We start from the raw sequence: 16,624 nt of genomic DNA, 5'->3' as shown, positions 1-16,624 counted from the left end.
AAAGGTGAAACGGGTGGCGTATCCTTCCCAGTCTCCTGATGCTGGGTTGAACGGCGAGAAGCTGCTGTCCGTTGCCATCTTGAGTTCCTTGGGACCCGGAGCTGAAGCCTGGATACACGGTGCGAGGCAGCTGTGCGGCAGGTGGCGTTGCTGCGGTGCTGTGTGTGGCAGTCAGCTCAGCGGGATCCCATCCTCGTCGCCAGTGAAAGATACTTGGAGTCGAGTGTGAATTTCATGCTCTTTATTCAGCTCATAGTAGTGAGGAATGTAGTTCCCCCAAAACGTTTGCTTTATATACACTATTTACACAATGGGCCCCACGTGATTGGCTAATTCAGGGATACTCCTGTATGCCAATCAGAGTGCAGATTCACTTCCACCTGGAGCTGGATTGGGTGGCTCCTGCGGACCAATCAGACTGCTGCAATCTCAATCCTATTGTTCTGGGACCAATCAGACTGCTGCAATCTCAATCCTATTGTTCTGGGACCAGTCAGACTGCTGCAATCTCAATCCTATTGTTCTAGGACCAATCAGCCTGCTGCAGTTTGAATCCTATTCAACTCAGTACATAACATTATTAATTAAGGTTGTAAGTACATAGAGTCCTGACAGATTAGGAAAATGGTCTACCTACTCTGTCAACCTGACATGAGGCCATTAAAATTTTTTTAGTTGATTGAGCTTATGAATGTAAGACCATAAGAAGAGCCTCCTGGATCAGGCCAATGGCCCATCTAGTCCAGCAGTCTGTTCTCAACAGTGGCCAACCTGTGGGAAACCCACAAGCAGAATCTGAGCACAACACTCTACCTTCCTGTGGCTTCCAGCAACTGGTATTCAAAATTGTTACTGCCTCAAGAATTTGCCTAATCCACTTTTAAAGCCATCTAAGTTGGTGGCCATCACTTCCTTCTATGAGAATGAGTTCCATAGCACTGCAGGAAGCAGTATTTTCTTTTATCTTTCCCCACTCTTTCAACATTCAGCTTCACTGGATACCCATGAGTTCCAGCATTATGAGAGCAGAGGAATAAACTATTTACATTCTCCATGATGTGCATAATTTTATAATTCTGCAGTCCTGTGACAACAGAACAGGACATAGGTGTTAGGTGAAATCCGGCCAACTCTTCATTGACTTTAGCAGGAAGCAGGATTGATGTGGCAGTAGGGTAGGGATCATTTCTTCATTTCAATTAACCATTACTGAGGGACTAAAGGTAAAGGTAAAGGACCCCTGGACGGTTAAGTCCAGTCAAAGGCAACTAGGGGTTGCGATGCTCATCTTGCTTTCAAGAGCGCATGGAAACAGTGCTGTGGTCTAAACCACTGAGTATCTTGGGCTTGCCGATCAGAAGGTTGGTGGTTCAAATCCCCATGATGGGGTGAGCTCCTGTTGCTCTGTCCCAGCTCAAAAGCATACCAGTGCAGGTAGATAAATAGGTACTGCTGTGGCGGCACGGTAAACAGTGTTTCCGTGCGCTCTGGTTTCCATCACAGTGTCCATTGTGCCAGAAGCGGTTTAGTTATGCTGGCCATATGACCTGGAAAGCTGTCTGTGGACAAATGCCAGCTCCCTCAGCCTGAAAGTGAAATGAGTGCTACAATCCCATAGTTGCCTTTGACTGGACTAACTGTCCAGGGGTCCTTTTTATTTTTAACTGATGGACTAGCACTCCATTGGGTTGAGAAGCACTCCAGTGAGATGAGGTGCAACCAAGCATCACTGGGCAACCAGTGGAGAGATTCCAGGCAGGCAGGGGCCCTAGCCCAAGCTTAGGCCAAACCTTAGCCAATTCTCCCCTCAGGCCTCTTATGGGGGCCACTTTTACTATGCTGGTCATGTTCCATGTTGGCACCCCCAAAGAGGACATGTCTGGGATTTCCTGAACTTATGGCAACCCTATCATACTTCATTAGTTGTTGCCCCGCGTAGCATGACACAGTTAAAAATTATCACTTTCATTTTCCATTCAGTCCAGCATAAGGGAGTGGGAATTTTGAAATTTGGATTCCCGGAGTCCAAGTCCAGAAACCATACCACAGCCAGTTTCCCTAACCACCCAGCAAGCCACCTAGACTAAGTTGAGGCTCTATAGAAATCTGTCTAGCACTGTCTGCTGCTGAAGCAACATTCATTTCTGCTTACAGTACTTGACTTCCCAACCTGAGTTTCACTTGGAGCTGTCCAAGGTGCAACCATGAACATGAGTTTCTACCTCAGAGTTCAATGGGATAAGTTTTGGGGAGGAAGGCAAAAATGAGGGAAATATGGAGAGAAGGCAGGTGGAAGTTCAACAGGAGAAGCTGTGGGGAGGCAGGTGAAAATGGGGGCAAAGACGGAGAGGAGGCAGGCAGAAGTTCTATGGGATAAGCTGTGGGGAGGCGGGCAAAAATGGGAAATACGGAGGGGAGGATGGCGGGAGTTCAACGGGAGAAGCTGTGGGGAGGCATGCACTTTCTCTTTTACACCTTCCTTTTCCATTTCACAAAATGAGCCACAGCAACGCGTGGCTGGGTCAGCTAGTTTATTTAATACATAGACTATTTGCAAATTGTTTGTACTCTGAATATGTAAAGGATTTATTTGATGGCTGAAAATGGTACCCAAAATGTACTTTCACATGGTAAATAGAAGAGTTGGACTTTGTGTGAGATGTAAACACAGAGCAGTCAAACACAACATTGCTAGAGTGGACATGAAGGTGTCTCAGTCCTCCAGCCTTAACTTCCTGCTTACCTGGACTGAGACAACTTCCCCTATGTAACTGGAGATGGGTGTGGCTTCACCTGGGCAGGTTTACACAAAACCATAGGGACCAGACTCCATTTTCCTCTTTTCGATCCATCTCTTCAGAGAAGAACATCTTAGAGACAGAATGCCTTCTTGGCTTCCAGCCAAGATAAGCCCAGTGAAGTCTGCTTCTTTATGGAGCTAGTTTCTACATGTAAATACTTTTATCTAAGCTAGACTGCCTTCTGAGACTGTGCTGTAACTCAGGATGACTGTAAGTAAACTCTTTTATATCTCATAAACAGTACTGAGTTGTCTCTATATTTTTAGGAAGGAAGAAGGGGAAAATACCAGGAATATATATTTCTTATAGAGGCTTTAGCAAGCCTATGCAACCATCTCAGCTGTGTTGTAGAAAGGGAATGGAACTCTGCTAAGTTTGGAGCTTGTTAACACAAGCTGGGATGAGATATATAAAATAATATATCATCATCCACACTCCTAAACATTCCCACACTTTGCTTACTGTGAAAGATGTTTAATATGATTTAATCTTACAAAAAACATTTTATGCACACCATGCACCATTCAAGTTTAAATGATATTACAACATGCTGATTTGAATTTTTAACATTTGGTTAGCTGGCCTAAAAAGTGTGTTTTAATGCAGAATTTCTGAAGACAAACTAGGAAACAATGCTCCCCAAGAAAAGGAAGGAAGGAAAAGCAAAAAGCAAAAGCAAAAACAAAAAAGACCTCTTACTAGTTGCGACTGAAAAAATAAAACTGCTTCTGAGTTCATACAATTTTTGGAAAGAGGGTGTCAAGAAATCTGCAGAGAAGAAACCATAAATATCCTTGCCTTTCCCTGTCCTCTATTGCCCATCTTTTACTCTTTTACTCAAGTACTGTCTAAAGCAAAGATGGGGAACCCGGGGGGCTCCTGATGTTGGAATACAGCTCCCATCCTCCTTGATCACACTGGCAATGCTAGCTGGGACTGATGATAGTTGGAGTCCAAAAACACCTGGAGGACCACAGGTTCCCTAAGCCCATGCCTATAGTTAGATTGTAAACTGCTTCGGGTACAGCTAAATATTTTCCTTTCCTCACTATGAGAAGCTATATTGCCACCATAACCACCAGCAGCAATAAAAAATATTGGGCTAGATTCAATTAAATAGTTGTGCTAGTGGGAGCCAGCATGACTCATGCTAGTGCAAATGGGCATGCCCCCCAATCTGCTCTGTGGGGTCCAGAGAACCTCCGGAGAAGCACATTGAAGGGGGGAAGTGGAAATCATTGCCTTCAGAAAAGCAGAAATTCTTACACTGATGGAATGTTCTCATTAGCACTACTTTGAACTCCACCCATTTGCAGAATAACAAAACATTTTAGGTACTCCTGCTGATAAAATATCTGTTAATATAGAATTTAATTTCTGAAGCGCTTTATTCCTCCACTTTCCTTCCAATTGCTCTCCACAGGGCTCCTTTCACATCCCTATTCCTCAGGCTGTAGATCATGGGATTGAGCATGGGAGTGACAACCCCATAAAACACAGCCACTACTTTTTCCTTGTCGGTAAATGTCTTGGCTTGAGGCCTGAGGTACATGGCCAAGGTTGTGCCATAGAAAATTCCCACCACAGCCAGATGAGAACCGCAGGTTGACAAGGCCTTACTACGGCCTTGTGATGAGCGGATATGCAGAACAGCGACACCAATGCGACCATAGGTCACCAAAACAAAGGAGAAGGGGAACAGCAGAGTGAAGATACTGGTTATCATCATGCTGACTCCACTGGCTTGGGTATTAGAGCAGGCTAATTTCAATACTGCCTGGAGCTCACATTTGAAATGATTCACCACATTGGGTCCACACAAGCGTGCTTGCATACTGAAAAAGGGAACAATGGTCAGGAGGAAAGAGCTAGACCACAGGCTGACTGCCAGAGAGATGCACACCTTTTGGCTCATGATTAAGCTGTAACGTAGAGGGTAACATATTGCCACAAGACGGTCATACGCCATCATTGCTAGCAAAAGGCACTCGGCCACTGCCAAAAACAGAGCAATGCTCATTTGTGCAAAGCATCTGCCCTTGGGGATTGTGGGCCTGTCTGTGAAGCAGTGGGCCAGCATCTGTGGGACGGAGGTGGAGACATAGCAGACATCAATGAGGGAGAGGTTGCTGAGGAAGAAATACATGGGTGTGTGGAGGTGTGAATCCATCACAATGAGCACCACAATAAGTCCATTCCCAGCTATAGCAACCAGGTACATAAGCAAGAAGAGAATAAACAAACCAGCACGCACTTTGGGGTTTCTGGAGAGGCCTATTAGAACGAACTCAGTCACTGCAGTTGTGTTGCCCCATTCTTCCATGTTACCTGAAAAAAGTAATATCAAATATCATTGGACCTCATGTAGGACATTCCAGCCCTTCTAGTTATTTCCTCAGTCTGTTGTGAAATGTTGTGGGAAGCAAATTAAAAGTTTGTGTGTAGACATCATTACTAAGTCCCAGCCATTAATGAAAGGCAAAACATCAGGCTTTGGTTGATTAATCTAATTTAGGTGATACATTACTGACTAACATTTGTTAGGAGATTAAGAAATTCAATTGGCTCTTTGTAATTAGGAAAGCATGGAGGATACCCCCCCCCAATGCCTATTACTTTCTTCATTTGCATTTGGTGGGTGCATTTTACTGGTTTGCACTATGCAGGAGCAGTGGTGATAAAAGTCCATGTGTTCCCTACTAAATCTTTGGAGAAGTTAACACTTTCCCTCCATTCTACTGAGTATTGGATATTGTGTCTGCAACCATACATTCACCACCAGTCAAGCCATGAAGGGTAAGACCTGGGGACCTGGTGCCCTCCAGATGTTTCTGGATCACAACTCCCATCATCCCTGGCCTTTGGCCAAGCTGGCTGGGGCAGATGTCTGTACAGTATTATGGATCTGTATTCATGGCATATGGACTGGAATAGATTTTATTCTGTGTTTTATATATCACTAATATTTTCAGTTTTATTTCTAAACACTTTTAAGATTTATCTGTCCAAAAACAAACAAACAAACAAACACTCCAAACTAGATAACAAATGGCTGGCCTTCTTACTGGTTAAGAAGAAGAAGAAGAAGAAGAAGAAGAAGAAGAAGAAGAAGAAGAAGAAGAAGAAGAAGAAGAGTTTGGATTTGATATCCCGCTTTTCACTACCCGAAGGAGTCTCAAAGCGGCTAACATTCTCCTTTCCCTTCCTCCCCCACAACAAACACTCTGTGAGGTGAGTGGGGCTGAGAGACTTCAAAGAAGCGTGACTAGCCCAAGGTCACCCAGCAGCTGCATGTGGAGGAGCGGAGACGCGAACCCGGTTCCCCAGATAACGAGTCTACCGCTCTTAACCACTACACCACACTGGCTCTCTGGTTAAAACATTGAGAGGATCATTTTGCTGTTCTTTCAAAAGGGAGGTTCACTATAGTTTGGTCCTTGTGATCTGTATTAGGGTTGCCAAATGTTTGGAACTTCCTGGACACATCCAGAATACTGCAGTTGTCAGCAGTGTCTGGGCAAAAATCTGGACCTATGGTAGCCCATGTCAGCAGTGTCATTTTTGTCTATTTTCCATAAAAATAGCTCAAAAATTGCATTTTAAGCTCAACAACTTTGGGCAAAACTAAACTTATTTAAGTGAACCACTCAACATTTTTTCTGTTTGAAATATGGCAACCCTAATCTATATTATATTATGAGCCTATAAACTTGCCTTTCTCAAACTAGAGCTTTCCACATATTGGACGAACCCCCACTAACCCTGGTGAGTATGGTCAAAGTTCAGGGATGAAGGCAATTGGAGTTCAACACCAGACAATGCCAGTGTGGTAGTTCTGTCAGCTTTTGATTTTAAAAAATCTGGTTCTTGACTGTGGCCAGTAGTGGGGTCTGAACTGTAGTGTTCTGAAGGAGAGAGCCTGGTTGGCTCTAGTGATAACAAGCCCTTCTCTTCCTTGTTTTGTTTTTCACATTGGGACTTAGAGATACAGTGAGCTTAGCTTGGTACAGGAGCTGCACAAGTCAATAGAGCAAGAACAACCCCCTGAGATGCTACTGCCAATTTGCAATATCCAGCCATAGTTAAGCACCTCTAAGAGCTGGTGATCTATGGGATAGAGGTAGTCATGGACGTACAACCCTCTCTGAATGGTTCATATCCCCCCCCACACACACACACATCACAAACACACAAACTTCAGAGAGAATCTATATATTAAATATTCTTCACTAGAGTCCTGCAACATTTGGAGAGCACCAGGCTTGGGAAGAGTCCTGTAAGTGTGACAGTGTTGCCAAAATTGCTGTCAAATTGCTGTCTTGTGTCCCTCAGCTCAGCAGACTTTTAAAAAACCCTCTTAATTCTGATCGCCTCAAAATGGCTCTGTATTTTACAAAATAAATAATCCTAGTTGCATTTTAAGAATGGTTGAAAATTTGCAGATATAGGACAAGGGGAGGATTTCAAACGTCCAGCAGCCACTGCATCACAGCTACTGCTCCATTCAGTTCAGGGCAGGCAGAAGTGTGTGCGAAAGACCATATACAACGCGCACGTGTGTACACACACACACGCATACACACACACACTTTTATCCTTTGTGCATGGACTCATTAGTTTCATAGAAATAAATGGGGCAGCTGGGACACAGAGAGAACATCTCTGTCAGGGTCAGAAGGGCAACTAAAGACAATACTTTTAGCACCTGATGATTTTAGTTGGAGAGAAAGTACCTATGTTACATTGACAATATTTTTATTAGCTGGAGAGAGTTAGTCATGTGCTTACCTCCTTCACTGAAATAAGAGGAAGTCACAAATAATATATTAATTACTGGATCCTATTCAAAGTTCTGTTCTGGTTCGAAGCGGCTTTGTCATGCTGGCCACATGACCCGGAAGCTGTACGCCGGCTCCCTCGGCCAATAAAGCGAGATGAGCGCCGCAACCCCAGAGTCAGACACGGCTGAACCTAATGGTCAGGGGTCCCTTTACCTTTACCTATTCAAAGTTTGGATTTGGGGACATCAGCCCTATACCCCTTCCCACACCACACAAAACCAACCCACCTGAGAGAAGCAACATAAGCTACTTAGCAGAGAACGTATTGCAGATTTGCCCATTTCTGAAAGCCTAAGCAGGCTGTTCAGCTGTATTTGACTTAATGGTTCACATATTGTTCAGATCTGTCTTCAAAACAAACCTCCCCCACTCCTTTCACACTTGCTAGCTTTACTCACAATGAGCAATATAAAACACGCATTTATTTATTTATTTATTTATTTATTTATTTATTTATTTATTTATTTATAGTATTTACTTAGGAGATTTTTCTCCTGCTCTTTGACTTTGACATCCTGAAGGTGTTTCACAAAAGACAAGAGACAGAAAGTGCAGTTGTTAATAATAATAATAATAATAATAATAATAATAATAATAATAATAATCTGAAACAAATAAGGCTCTAACAACATGTTTGCATCACAGTGCATGGACTGAGGAAAATAAAATTTGGGGAGATGAAGCAGCCATATAAAATATCTCTAAGTATATTCTTTATATCCTGAATTAGTGCATGGACTGGATTCTTAACTCAAAAATATACTCTTCGTCACCCTTATATTTTATGGAATATCTGTCTACCATAAGGGTCTCCTTCTATATTGAAAGACCATATACAACTATCAGTTTACTAGAAACAGTGTCATACACTTCAAAACTTTTTATCACACTTACCTCTTAAAAAAATCACTCCACTGTGAATTGAACCTGTATGTTCAGCAAATATCTGTTTTAACAAGAAGCCCCTTCTACTTAGTCCTGTTTATTGAAATTTAAATCTATAGATGACTCACTAGTGTTGTAGAATCTTCATCTGGGTAAGAAGAAAACATAGTTTCATGGGAACCAACTAAGGTTTACATTTTTATGGTATTGTCAAAGTATTTATATTATCCCCAAACATTTTTAAATCCATGATCTCATGTTGGAAATTCAGAACTGCTTATGGGATTCCAGAGGGACCACATCCCATGGAGATAATTAATGAAGAAGAGCAGAAGCTAGAAGCAACTTCTAAGAATTTGCAACACCAAAATATCAACCACAAACTGAAAAGGATAATATGACTTTTCTCTAGGCTTCTTAAAAGTGCACATTGTGTTGCAGAAATTCACTCAAGTTCTGAGCTCCTGAACCCTTGGATCTGGTAATTGCTATATCAGATTCTTTTTCTGATGAAAAAACTACCAAACCTTTGGCTCAAAAGCTTAAATTTGCAGCACTAAAATATCAACAATAGACTGAAAGAGTTAATGGGAGGAAATATTTCAGTATTGCATTATTATGATCTTTCTATCAGTGTAAGCACCACTCTTTGTCAGTTGAAACAATCTCTCTCCCCCCCACCTGCTGTTCTGGGGGTTCTCCTGACCTTCCAGCATGGATATGATAGAGGTGTAGAGGTACTTTTGGGGTGAATGGGGAAACCTGCCTTTGGGCTAGTGGAAGTCCTTGCACTGGCTTTTGCTGGCACATCAGGTTACTTGAAGCTGGCCTGATGTGACTTTCCTCTATTTTTTCCCCATTTCAGTTCACTTTTAATTTGTATACTGCCTTTCTGTATTACACAAGGCAGTTTACAACAACGAAATATACAACAAAGATCACACACCTTATATTCTGATCCAATACAACAAGGTCATAATAAAATATGACCTCTCATGGACTGTAAATATTAGTATGGCTGTGAGGAAGGTGCAGGGGAGGTTGTATTTCCTGAGAATGCTCAGGGGATTGAATCTATCTCAGCACCTACTCCTGTACCATTGAGAGTGTCTTAACCTATAGTATACTATCGTGGTATGGGAGCAGCTCTGTAACGGATAAAAAAGCTTTACAGAGAATAATTAAAATTGTCCAGAATGTTATTGGGCTCCAACTACCAACCCTGGACGAGATCTTCACGTCTCGCTGTTTGAAGAAGTCACACAACATCCTGAGAGATCCCACCCATCCTGCTCACAACCTTTTTGAACTGTTGCCTTCGGGCAGAAGATACAGGATAATGAAAACTCGAACCACACGCCTTCTGAATAGTTTCTATCCAAGAGCTTTGATTGCACTTAATAATGATCTCAGGGTCAGTAGTAAGTAATAGTAAGCAGTGAGTAGTAAGGAATGAGACAGGCTTTTAGGTTATGCTATGCTTGTAATAGGTTATGTTATACTCTGGATTATGTTATGTTTTAATAGATTATGTTTTAATAAGGATGAGAGTGTTGGAGATATGTGCAAATGTGTATGGTAAATCCGGTCTTTGGGTGTTCGATTTTCGTTGTTGTGTATACTGTGTATATACGGACAATGACAATAAATAAATCTAAATAATAACTTTAAAATAAACAACATATCAAATGAAGTAATATTCAATAATCCACTAGAACATAATTGTACACAATAGTACTATAGTAGTACTCAAGGCTTCTAAAAAGTACACACTATCAGAGAAATTCACTCAGGTTCCTGAACTATGGGGCAGACTCAGTTGGTGTTACACCAGGACATTTTCTGTAGGTAGGATTGAGGCTGCCATTGAAGTGGCAAAGTGATAATGAAGGATTCTTTTCCAAGGAAATATCTGAGAATTTCCATGGGACACCCTCCCCCCCAAAAAAAACCAAATTTGATAAAACTACTGAAAGTTTCAAGGGATCTGTGTGAGGAGTATTCAACTAAATCATTGTGCTAGCAGAAGACAGTGCAAGGATTCCCTAGCACTTGCCTCCTCTCCTACCCCCAGCATACCCTGCATACAACCCACCCAAATCTGCTCTGACAGGTTGGGGAAACCCCCAGAACAGATTTAGGGCATGCAAGGGGGAGAGGAGAGGCAGAGGACATTCAGTCACACTAAGAAAAGTATTGTGCTGACAGAATTATAGCCTCAGTACAACACTTGACTACAACCCTGTGTGTTCCGAATATCCCTCTGCTGTCACTTAATTTTGCCTGAAGGTAAGTTCAAGGCAAATTTGGAGTGTCTTCCTTAAGCAAATACCTGAGGAATTTCAAGGGAAGTCAAAAGACTACAAAAACTTTTCAGAAAATTCCTTTATACGATGTTTTCCTTGAAATTTTCAAGGCACTCTGTCCTACTAAAGGAAGGAGTCTTTTACTTCTTCTGTGTTCTGTTCCAGTGTTCTTCAACCATGGGCCCACAGATGTTGTTGCCCTGCTCAGCATAAGAGACATGGTCCTGCAGTGAGTCTGAAGAGCCCAGACTAATTGAAACAAACTGCGGCGAAGTTGAAAATGTTTTAAAATAAAATCGAAAATTCTTTCTAGTAGCACCTTAGAGACCAACTGAGTTTGTTCCTGGTATGAGCTTTCGTGTGCATGCACACTTCTTCAGATACACACGAAAGCTCATACCAGGAACAAACTCAGTTGGTCTCTAAGGTGCTACTAGAAAGAATTTTCGATTTTGTTTTGACTATGGCAGACCAACACGGCTACCCACCTGTAAATGTTTTAAAATGTTTTATAATAGTTTTTAATCTGTGGTATTTTAAATTTTTAAATTTTTAAATTTTGGTGGTCCCCCCCTCTTTTGGGGGTGGGATAAACATTTAGTTGGGTCTGGAGATTAGTTTAATTTTAGTATAAAAGTAATTTTTAGGGTTTGTTTTAGTTTCTAGTCTTACTGGTTTATTGTTTGTATTCTCTTTTGAAGGGGAGAGGGTAAGTGCTGCCTGGGAGTGGGCCCCACCCAACAAAATGGCTGGGGCAGGTTTGACGGGGGGTAGTGTTAGGATTCCTGCTCCGTGTTTGCAGTCATGGGATTGTTTTCTATCACATGACGGTGTATGTTTTCATTCCACAGTGTGGGAAGTGATGGAGACAGGATGTTTGTATTACTGTGTTCTTTGAAGTGGGACTATTGTCCTTTGTTCTTTCTCTCTTTGCTGTCTGATGAGAAAGTGGAAGAAGCTAAGGCAGAATGCTGCGAGTGTATTATATGTAAATAAAAGTAGATAAGCCAAAATGCTGTGCTACTGAGTTCTGTTATGCAAACTACAAATACTCTGAGGATCTGTAAGTGTGCTGATTCCTCTTGGTATCAGTCGCTGTGATGTTCAGGCTGGAGAAAGCCTTTGAAGCTCCCGAATGACTGACCATGAGGGAGAGAACATTCCAGTCGGGCATGTGTCTCTACCAGGGTCCTACACACGAGTAGGACGATTCTAACACGGTTATGGGCCCAGGGATTGGGGCCACAGACCCAGTGCCAGGAGAGGAAGGTCTGAGGGCTGTTTTTGTCCCAGTTGGAGTCTCCTAGAAGCAAGCCTCTTCAGAAACGGAAGAGAAAGATTGGCTTCAGAAGGAGACAGGCTGTGAATTCAGTGAATGCCTAAAAGTGAAAGTAAAGGCAGGCTGGACTGTTTTTGTGCCGATGCCAGCAGTTCAAGGACAGAAGAAGGCGAGAGGCATTTGAAATTCTTGACAGGCAATTATCGGCCAGCAGAAGCAGCAGACCGCTTGATCACTTGATTTATAGTGGTCGTCTGATAAGTACAGTAGAAAGGTAGTTCCAGCTTGAACTAAGCTGCAGAATGGAATTTTTGGAAGGGGTAAAAATCCCACTCCCTGAGTTACATAGAGGGAATGGGAAAAGCTGCTTTCCAAGAGAGAGTAAAGCTGCCTGATGTGGCAAGCCTTTGCCAAGAATGCAGCCCTCATTTAAGTGCTACAAATGGAGGACATTTCCTGATGCTTCTGAAGCATTTCCTGAGAAGATAATGGGGAGTGGCAGAAAGCGAAAGCTGGAGTCGTGCCACAGCAAGGCTTTGCCAGCTGTATGTGAAATTTCAGCTGTGGGGGAAGGAGTAAGTCCCCTGATGGCGCTGCATAGCAGCAGACAAGGCAAAAAGCCTGAGAAGAATGGGGGAGTTGTTTTGTTCCCGAAGCTGGAAAGGCAATTTGAGACACAGGCTGTGTCTTATGCGAGACAGTGTGCACGTTCAGCAGGAATTAAAGCTGCGTCACACGATGGACACTTCAAGATACATCTAAATTAGCCAAGTATTCCTGTACTACAGCCCAGAATAAGTAAGGAGGTAGTACAGGAATACTTGGCTAATTTAGATGTATTCAAGTTTCCAGGGCCAGATAAACCACATCCAAGAGTATTAAAAGAACTGGCAGAGGTGAATTCCTGGAGAACAGGTGAAGTCCCAGCAGACTGGAGGAGGGCAAATGTTGTCCCTATTTTCAAAAAGGGGAAAAGAGAGGACCCAAACAATTACCGCCCAGTCAGCCTGACATCAATACCAGGAAAGATGCTAGAGCAGATCATTAAGCAAACAGTCTGTGAGCACCTAGAAAGGAACGCTGTGATAACTAAAAGTCAGCATGGGTTTCTGAAAAATAAGTCATGTCAGACTAACCTGATCTCATGTTTTGACAGAATTACAAGCCTGGTAGATGAAGGGAATGGTGTAGATGTAGCCTATCTTGATTTCAGCAAGGCCTTTGACAAGGTGCCCCATGATATTCTTGTAAAAAAGCTGGTAAAATGTGGGCTAGACAATGCTACCATTCAGTGGATTTGTAACTGGCTGACTGACCGAACCCAAAGGGTGCTCATCAATGGCTCCTCTTCATCCTGGAGAGAAGTGACTAGTGGGGTGCCACAGGGTTCTGTCTTGGGCCCAGTCTTATTCAACATCTTCATCAATGACTTGGATGATGGGCTTGAGGGCATCCTGATCAAGTTTGCAGATGACGGATGTCAGGGATGTCCCCTCCCCAGCTTTGCAGCCGGAAAGGGGTTTGGCATCAAAGGAATTTGCAGAGTATAGAGACAATCGCCTGTTGTTCACAAGCTCCCCCTCTACAAGCCTGCATAGTTCACATTCCTCAGAGGGGGAGGGAAGGGGGGGGGAGATAGAAGAGCTTTGCAGAGGCTCAGAGCCGGAACATCACAGAGCAAACAGGGACAGGGGTCAACTTCTCACGCTACGTGATCGATCACAGGGGGGAAGAAGGAGGGGCTTTCGCTTTCCCAAGATGCTCTGTTGGAAGGGAAATCGAAAGAGCTCATTCCAGGACTCTAATGAGCAGAGAAAGGACGCATGAGACTTTGCTTTGCTGTATATAGCTTTTCACAATAAAGAACTTAGTTTTAGAAGTTCTTTGCCTTTGGACTGTTACTCATGAGCAACCACTAAGAGTCCTTACAACACCAAATTGGGAGGGGTGGCTAATACCCCAGAGGACAGGATCACACTTCTAAATGACCTTAACAGATTAGACAACTGGGCCAAAGCAAACAAGTTGAATTTTAACAAGGAGTAATGTAAAGTACTACACTACCATGAAATCAATGAAATGTTTAAGGAAAGTGTGAAAGAAAATGGATTTGATGTTAACAAATCAAAGTTTGAAAGTGAAATTTTGAATAATAATGGTAAAATATTATCTAAAATGTATAAAATACTTGGAATGGCACTTGAAAGATGAGGAGGTTAAGTCGGTGATGATACACTGAGCTAAAGACTTTGGTTATAATATACAGTTGGGGGATTGGGAGAACTTATGGAAAGGAAGTATAAAATTTACTGCATGGACAGCTTTGAAAGAGAATATGATAAAAATGATGTATAGATGGTATATTACACCAGTAAAATTAGCCAAAAATGTATAAATTAAGTAACAAATGTTGGAAATGTAAAGAGAAAGAGGGAACGTTTTATCATATGTGGTGGGAATGTAAGAAGATGAAAGGCTTCTGGGAAATGATATATAATGAGATGGAAAAAATGTTGAAATATACATTTATAAAGAAACCAGAAGCATTTCTGCTTGGAATTGTAGGAAAACAGATTAATAGACAAGATAAAAAATTTGTTCCTATACGCAACAACGGCAGCAAGAATGTTTTTGGCACAGAAATGGAAGCAAGAGGAATTACCAGTGATTGAAGAATGGCAGATGAAGTTAATGGACTCTGCAGAATTGGACAAGATGACAGGAAGAATTTGAAACTGGTGGGACCAGGAATTCCTGAAGGATTGGACTAAATTTGAGAAATATTTGAAAGACAATTGTAAACAACAAATCACGCTAGTAGGTTTACAAGAAGTTTTGTAAGGTTAATTTTAGGAAATATTACGGAGATAAATTTGGAAGGTAATAATTAATTATTGTGATAAAAAGTAATAGTGAAGTTGGAAATACAAGAAGAAATTAGGAAATCTGAAAATCTTAAGAAGTGGTTGATGGAAGTCAAAAATATGTATAAGAGATTAATGTTAATGGATGTTTAAAAGATTGTATATAAAATTTAATAAAAATTATTTTTTATTTTTTTAAAGCTATTTATGTATGTAACAACATCGGCTAGAGTCTCTATGCACAAAAATGGAAGGAAGACGTTCTCCCCAAAGAAGAATGCATAAGGAAAGAGAAGGACTGTGTGGAACTGGCAAAGCTGGTAGCAAAAACAAGCACCTACTGAGGATTGTTTTGAGGAATAATGGAAGCCTTTTTTTGGAATATTTAAAGAAACATTATAGTATGATGAATTTGCAAGCAGGATTTGAACTATAAACAACAGAAGGAATTAGAGATTATTGTATGGGGGGAGGCAGGGAGGGAGGGAGAGAGAGAAGACAGGGTGCAGCAAGGGGGAGAAATTAAAAACCCCGTGGAAAACGGGAGGGGAATTCAAATAAAACCAATGAAAAAACTATTGTGTTTTGGAGTGTATAGGTGACTTTTTAAAAAAAAATTAACAAAATATTATGAATCATGGAATGCTAAATGATAATACAGGAACATAAATGTAACAGTGCAGGGAATTGTAATCATGACAGCTCATGGCAAGCAAAATCTTTACAGGCTTCTTGTGAGGATTAAAGGAGGAGGGGGAGAACCATGTGTGCCCCCTCAAGCTCCTTAAAGAAAAAAGGTGGGATGGTGCTCTCTTTTGTTCTTCTAGGTACTTATTTTTAGTCTATAAGGATATTAGGATGCAGTGCATCAGTGACCCTGATCCAAAGTGGAGGAATCCCTAGAGTGAAGCAATAGCAAATTTGCTACTCACACACCAAAGGGACCTACCACTGTGGAGATAATGGCTCAAGAGGGATTGAGGCTGCTTTAGAAGACCTAACCTCTACTGTGTGATATTCCTATATATGCAAGCTCAGCAGTGGTACAGATGGAAGACTCTAATGTAAACAATGGAACAATATGGAAGAACAATATTCGTTAATTGAGGTAACACATTTGTTTGCTATCCTCTTCTCCAGTGTTCATTATATTAATTTCTTTGATCTTTTTGGAGACAGATGACTGATTTCAAAAATACTTTAAAAATAGATCCATGTTGATACACAAGTCCATAACAGACAGCTCAACCCCACAATATTTCCATGTAAGTCTTTTTTTATGAAAAAGAAAGAAAAAGCCATGAGAATAGAATTAGGCCCTCCTATGCTGGACGCTTTAAACAGGGGGAGAAAACATTTGTCAAGTCTTGGTAAATCCCATTTTTCATTTTATGGCATTGCTAGGATATCTTAGCCAAGAGCTACTCACCACTGCCTCTCTGAAATTACCATTGCTAGGCTGGCAAGTATTTTGAGGCAGGAGGTTCATTTTTTAAAAAAATCTGGTCTTTAAATCCTACAGATCTCAAAATGCAAGTTTAACATGAATGGGCTAACAGATCAGATCCAGATTCCCCACCACATGTTCAATGACATGGTAGTGTGAGCGATAACAGGCTGGGGGCAAAATCCTTCAGTTATAAACTTG

The 16,624-nt window shown here is 41.7% G+C and overlaps 1 protein-coding gene across 1 annotated transcript; it reads right to left on the bottom strand.

The window, feature by feature from the left end:
- Nucleotides 1–4,188: 4,188 nt before the first annotated feature.
- Nucleotides 4,189–5,124, bottom strand: LOC117042999 (olfactory receptor 13H1-like). The gene has a single exon (XM_033142621.1). It carries the CDS (start codon nucleotides 5,122–5,124, stop codon nucleotides 4,189–4,191), a length of 936 nt encoding a protein of 311 aa, XP_032998512.1.
- Between the last annotated feature and the right edge of the window lie 11,500 nt (nucleotides 5,125–16,624).

The sequence above is a fragment of the Lacerta agilis genome, chromosome 2, assembly GCF_009819535.1.
Source record: "Lacerta agilis isolate rLacAgi1 chromosome 2, rLacAgi1.pri, whole genome shotgun sequence".
Taxonomy (NCBI): Eukaryota; Metazoa; Chordata; class Lepidosauria; order Squamata; family Lacertidae; genus Lacerta; species Lacerta agilis.
The sequence above is the reverse complement of the archived record's forward strand: the minus strand, read 5'-3'. Positions and strand labels throughout refer to the sequence as shown.

Bases quoted from the DNA above. Each gene is read 5' to 3' on its own strand.
- LOC117042999 (XM_033142621.1), bottom strand. From the start codon at position 5,124: ATGGAAGAATGGGGCAACACAACTGCAGTGACTGAGTTCGTTCTAATA.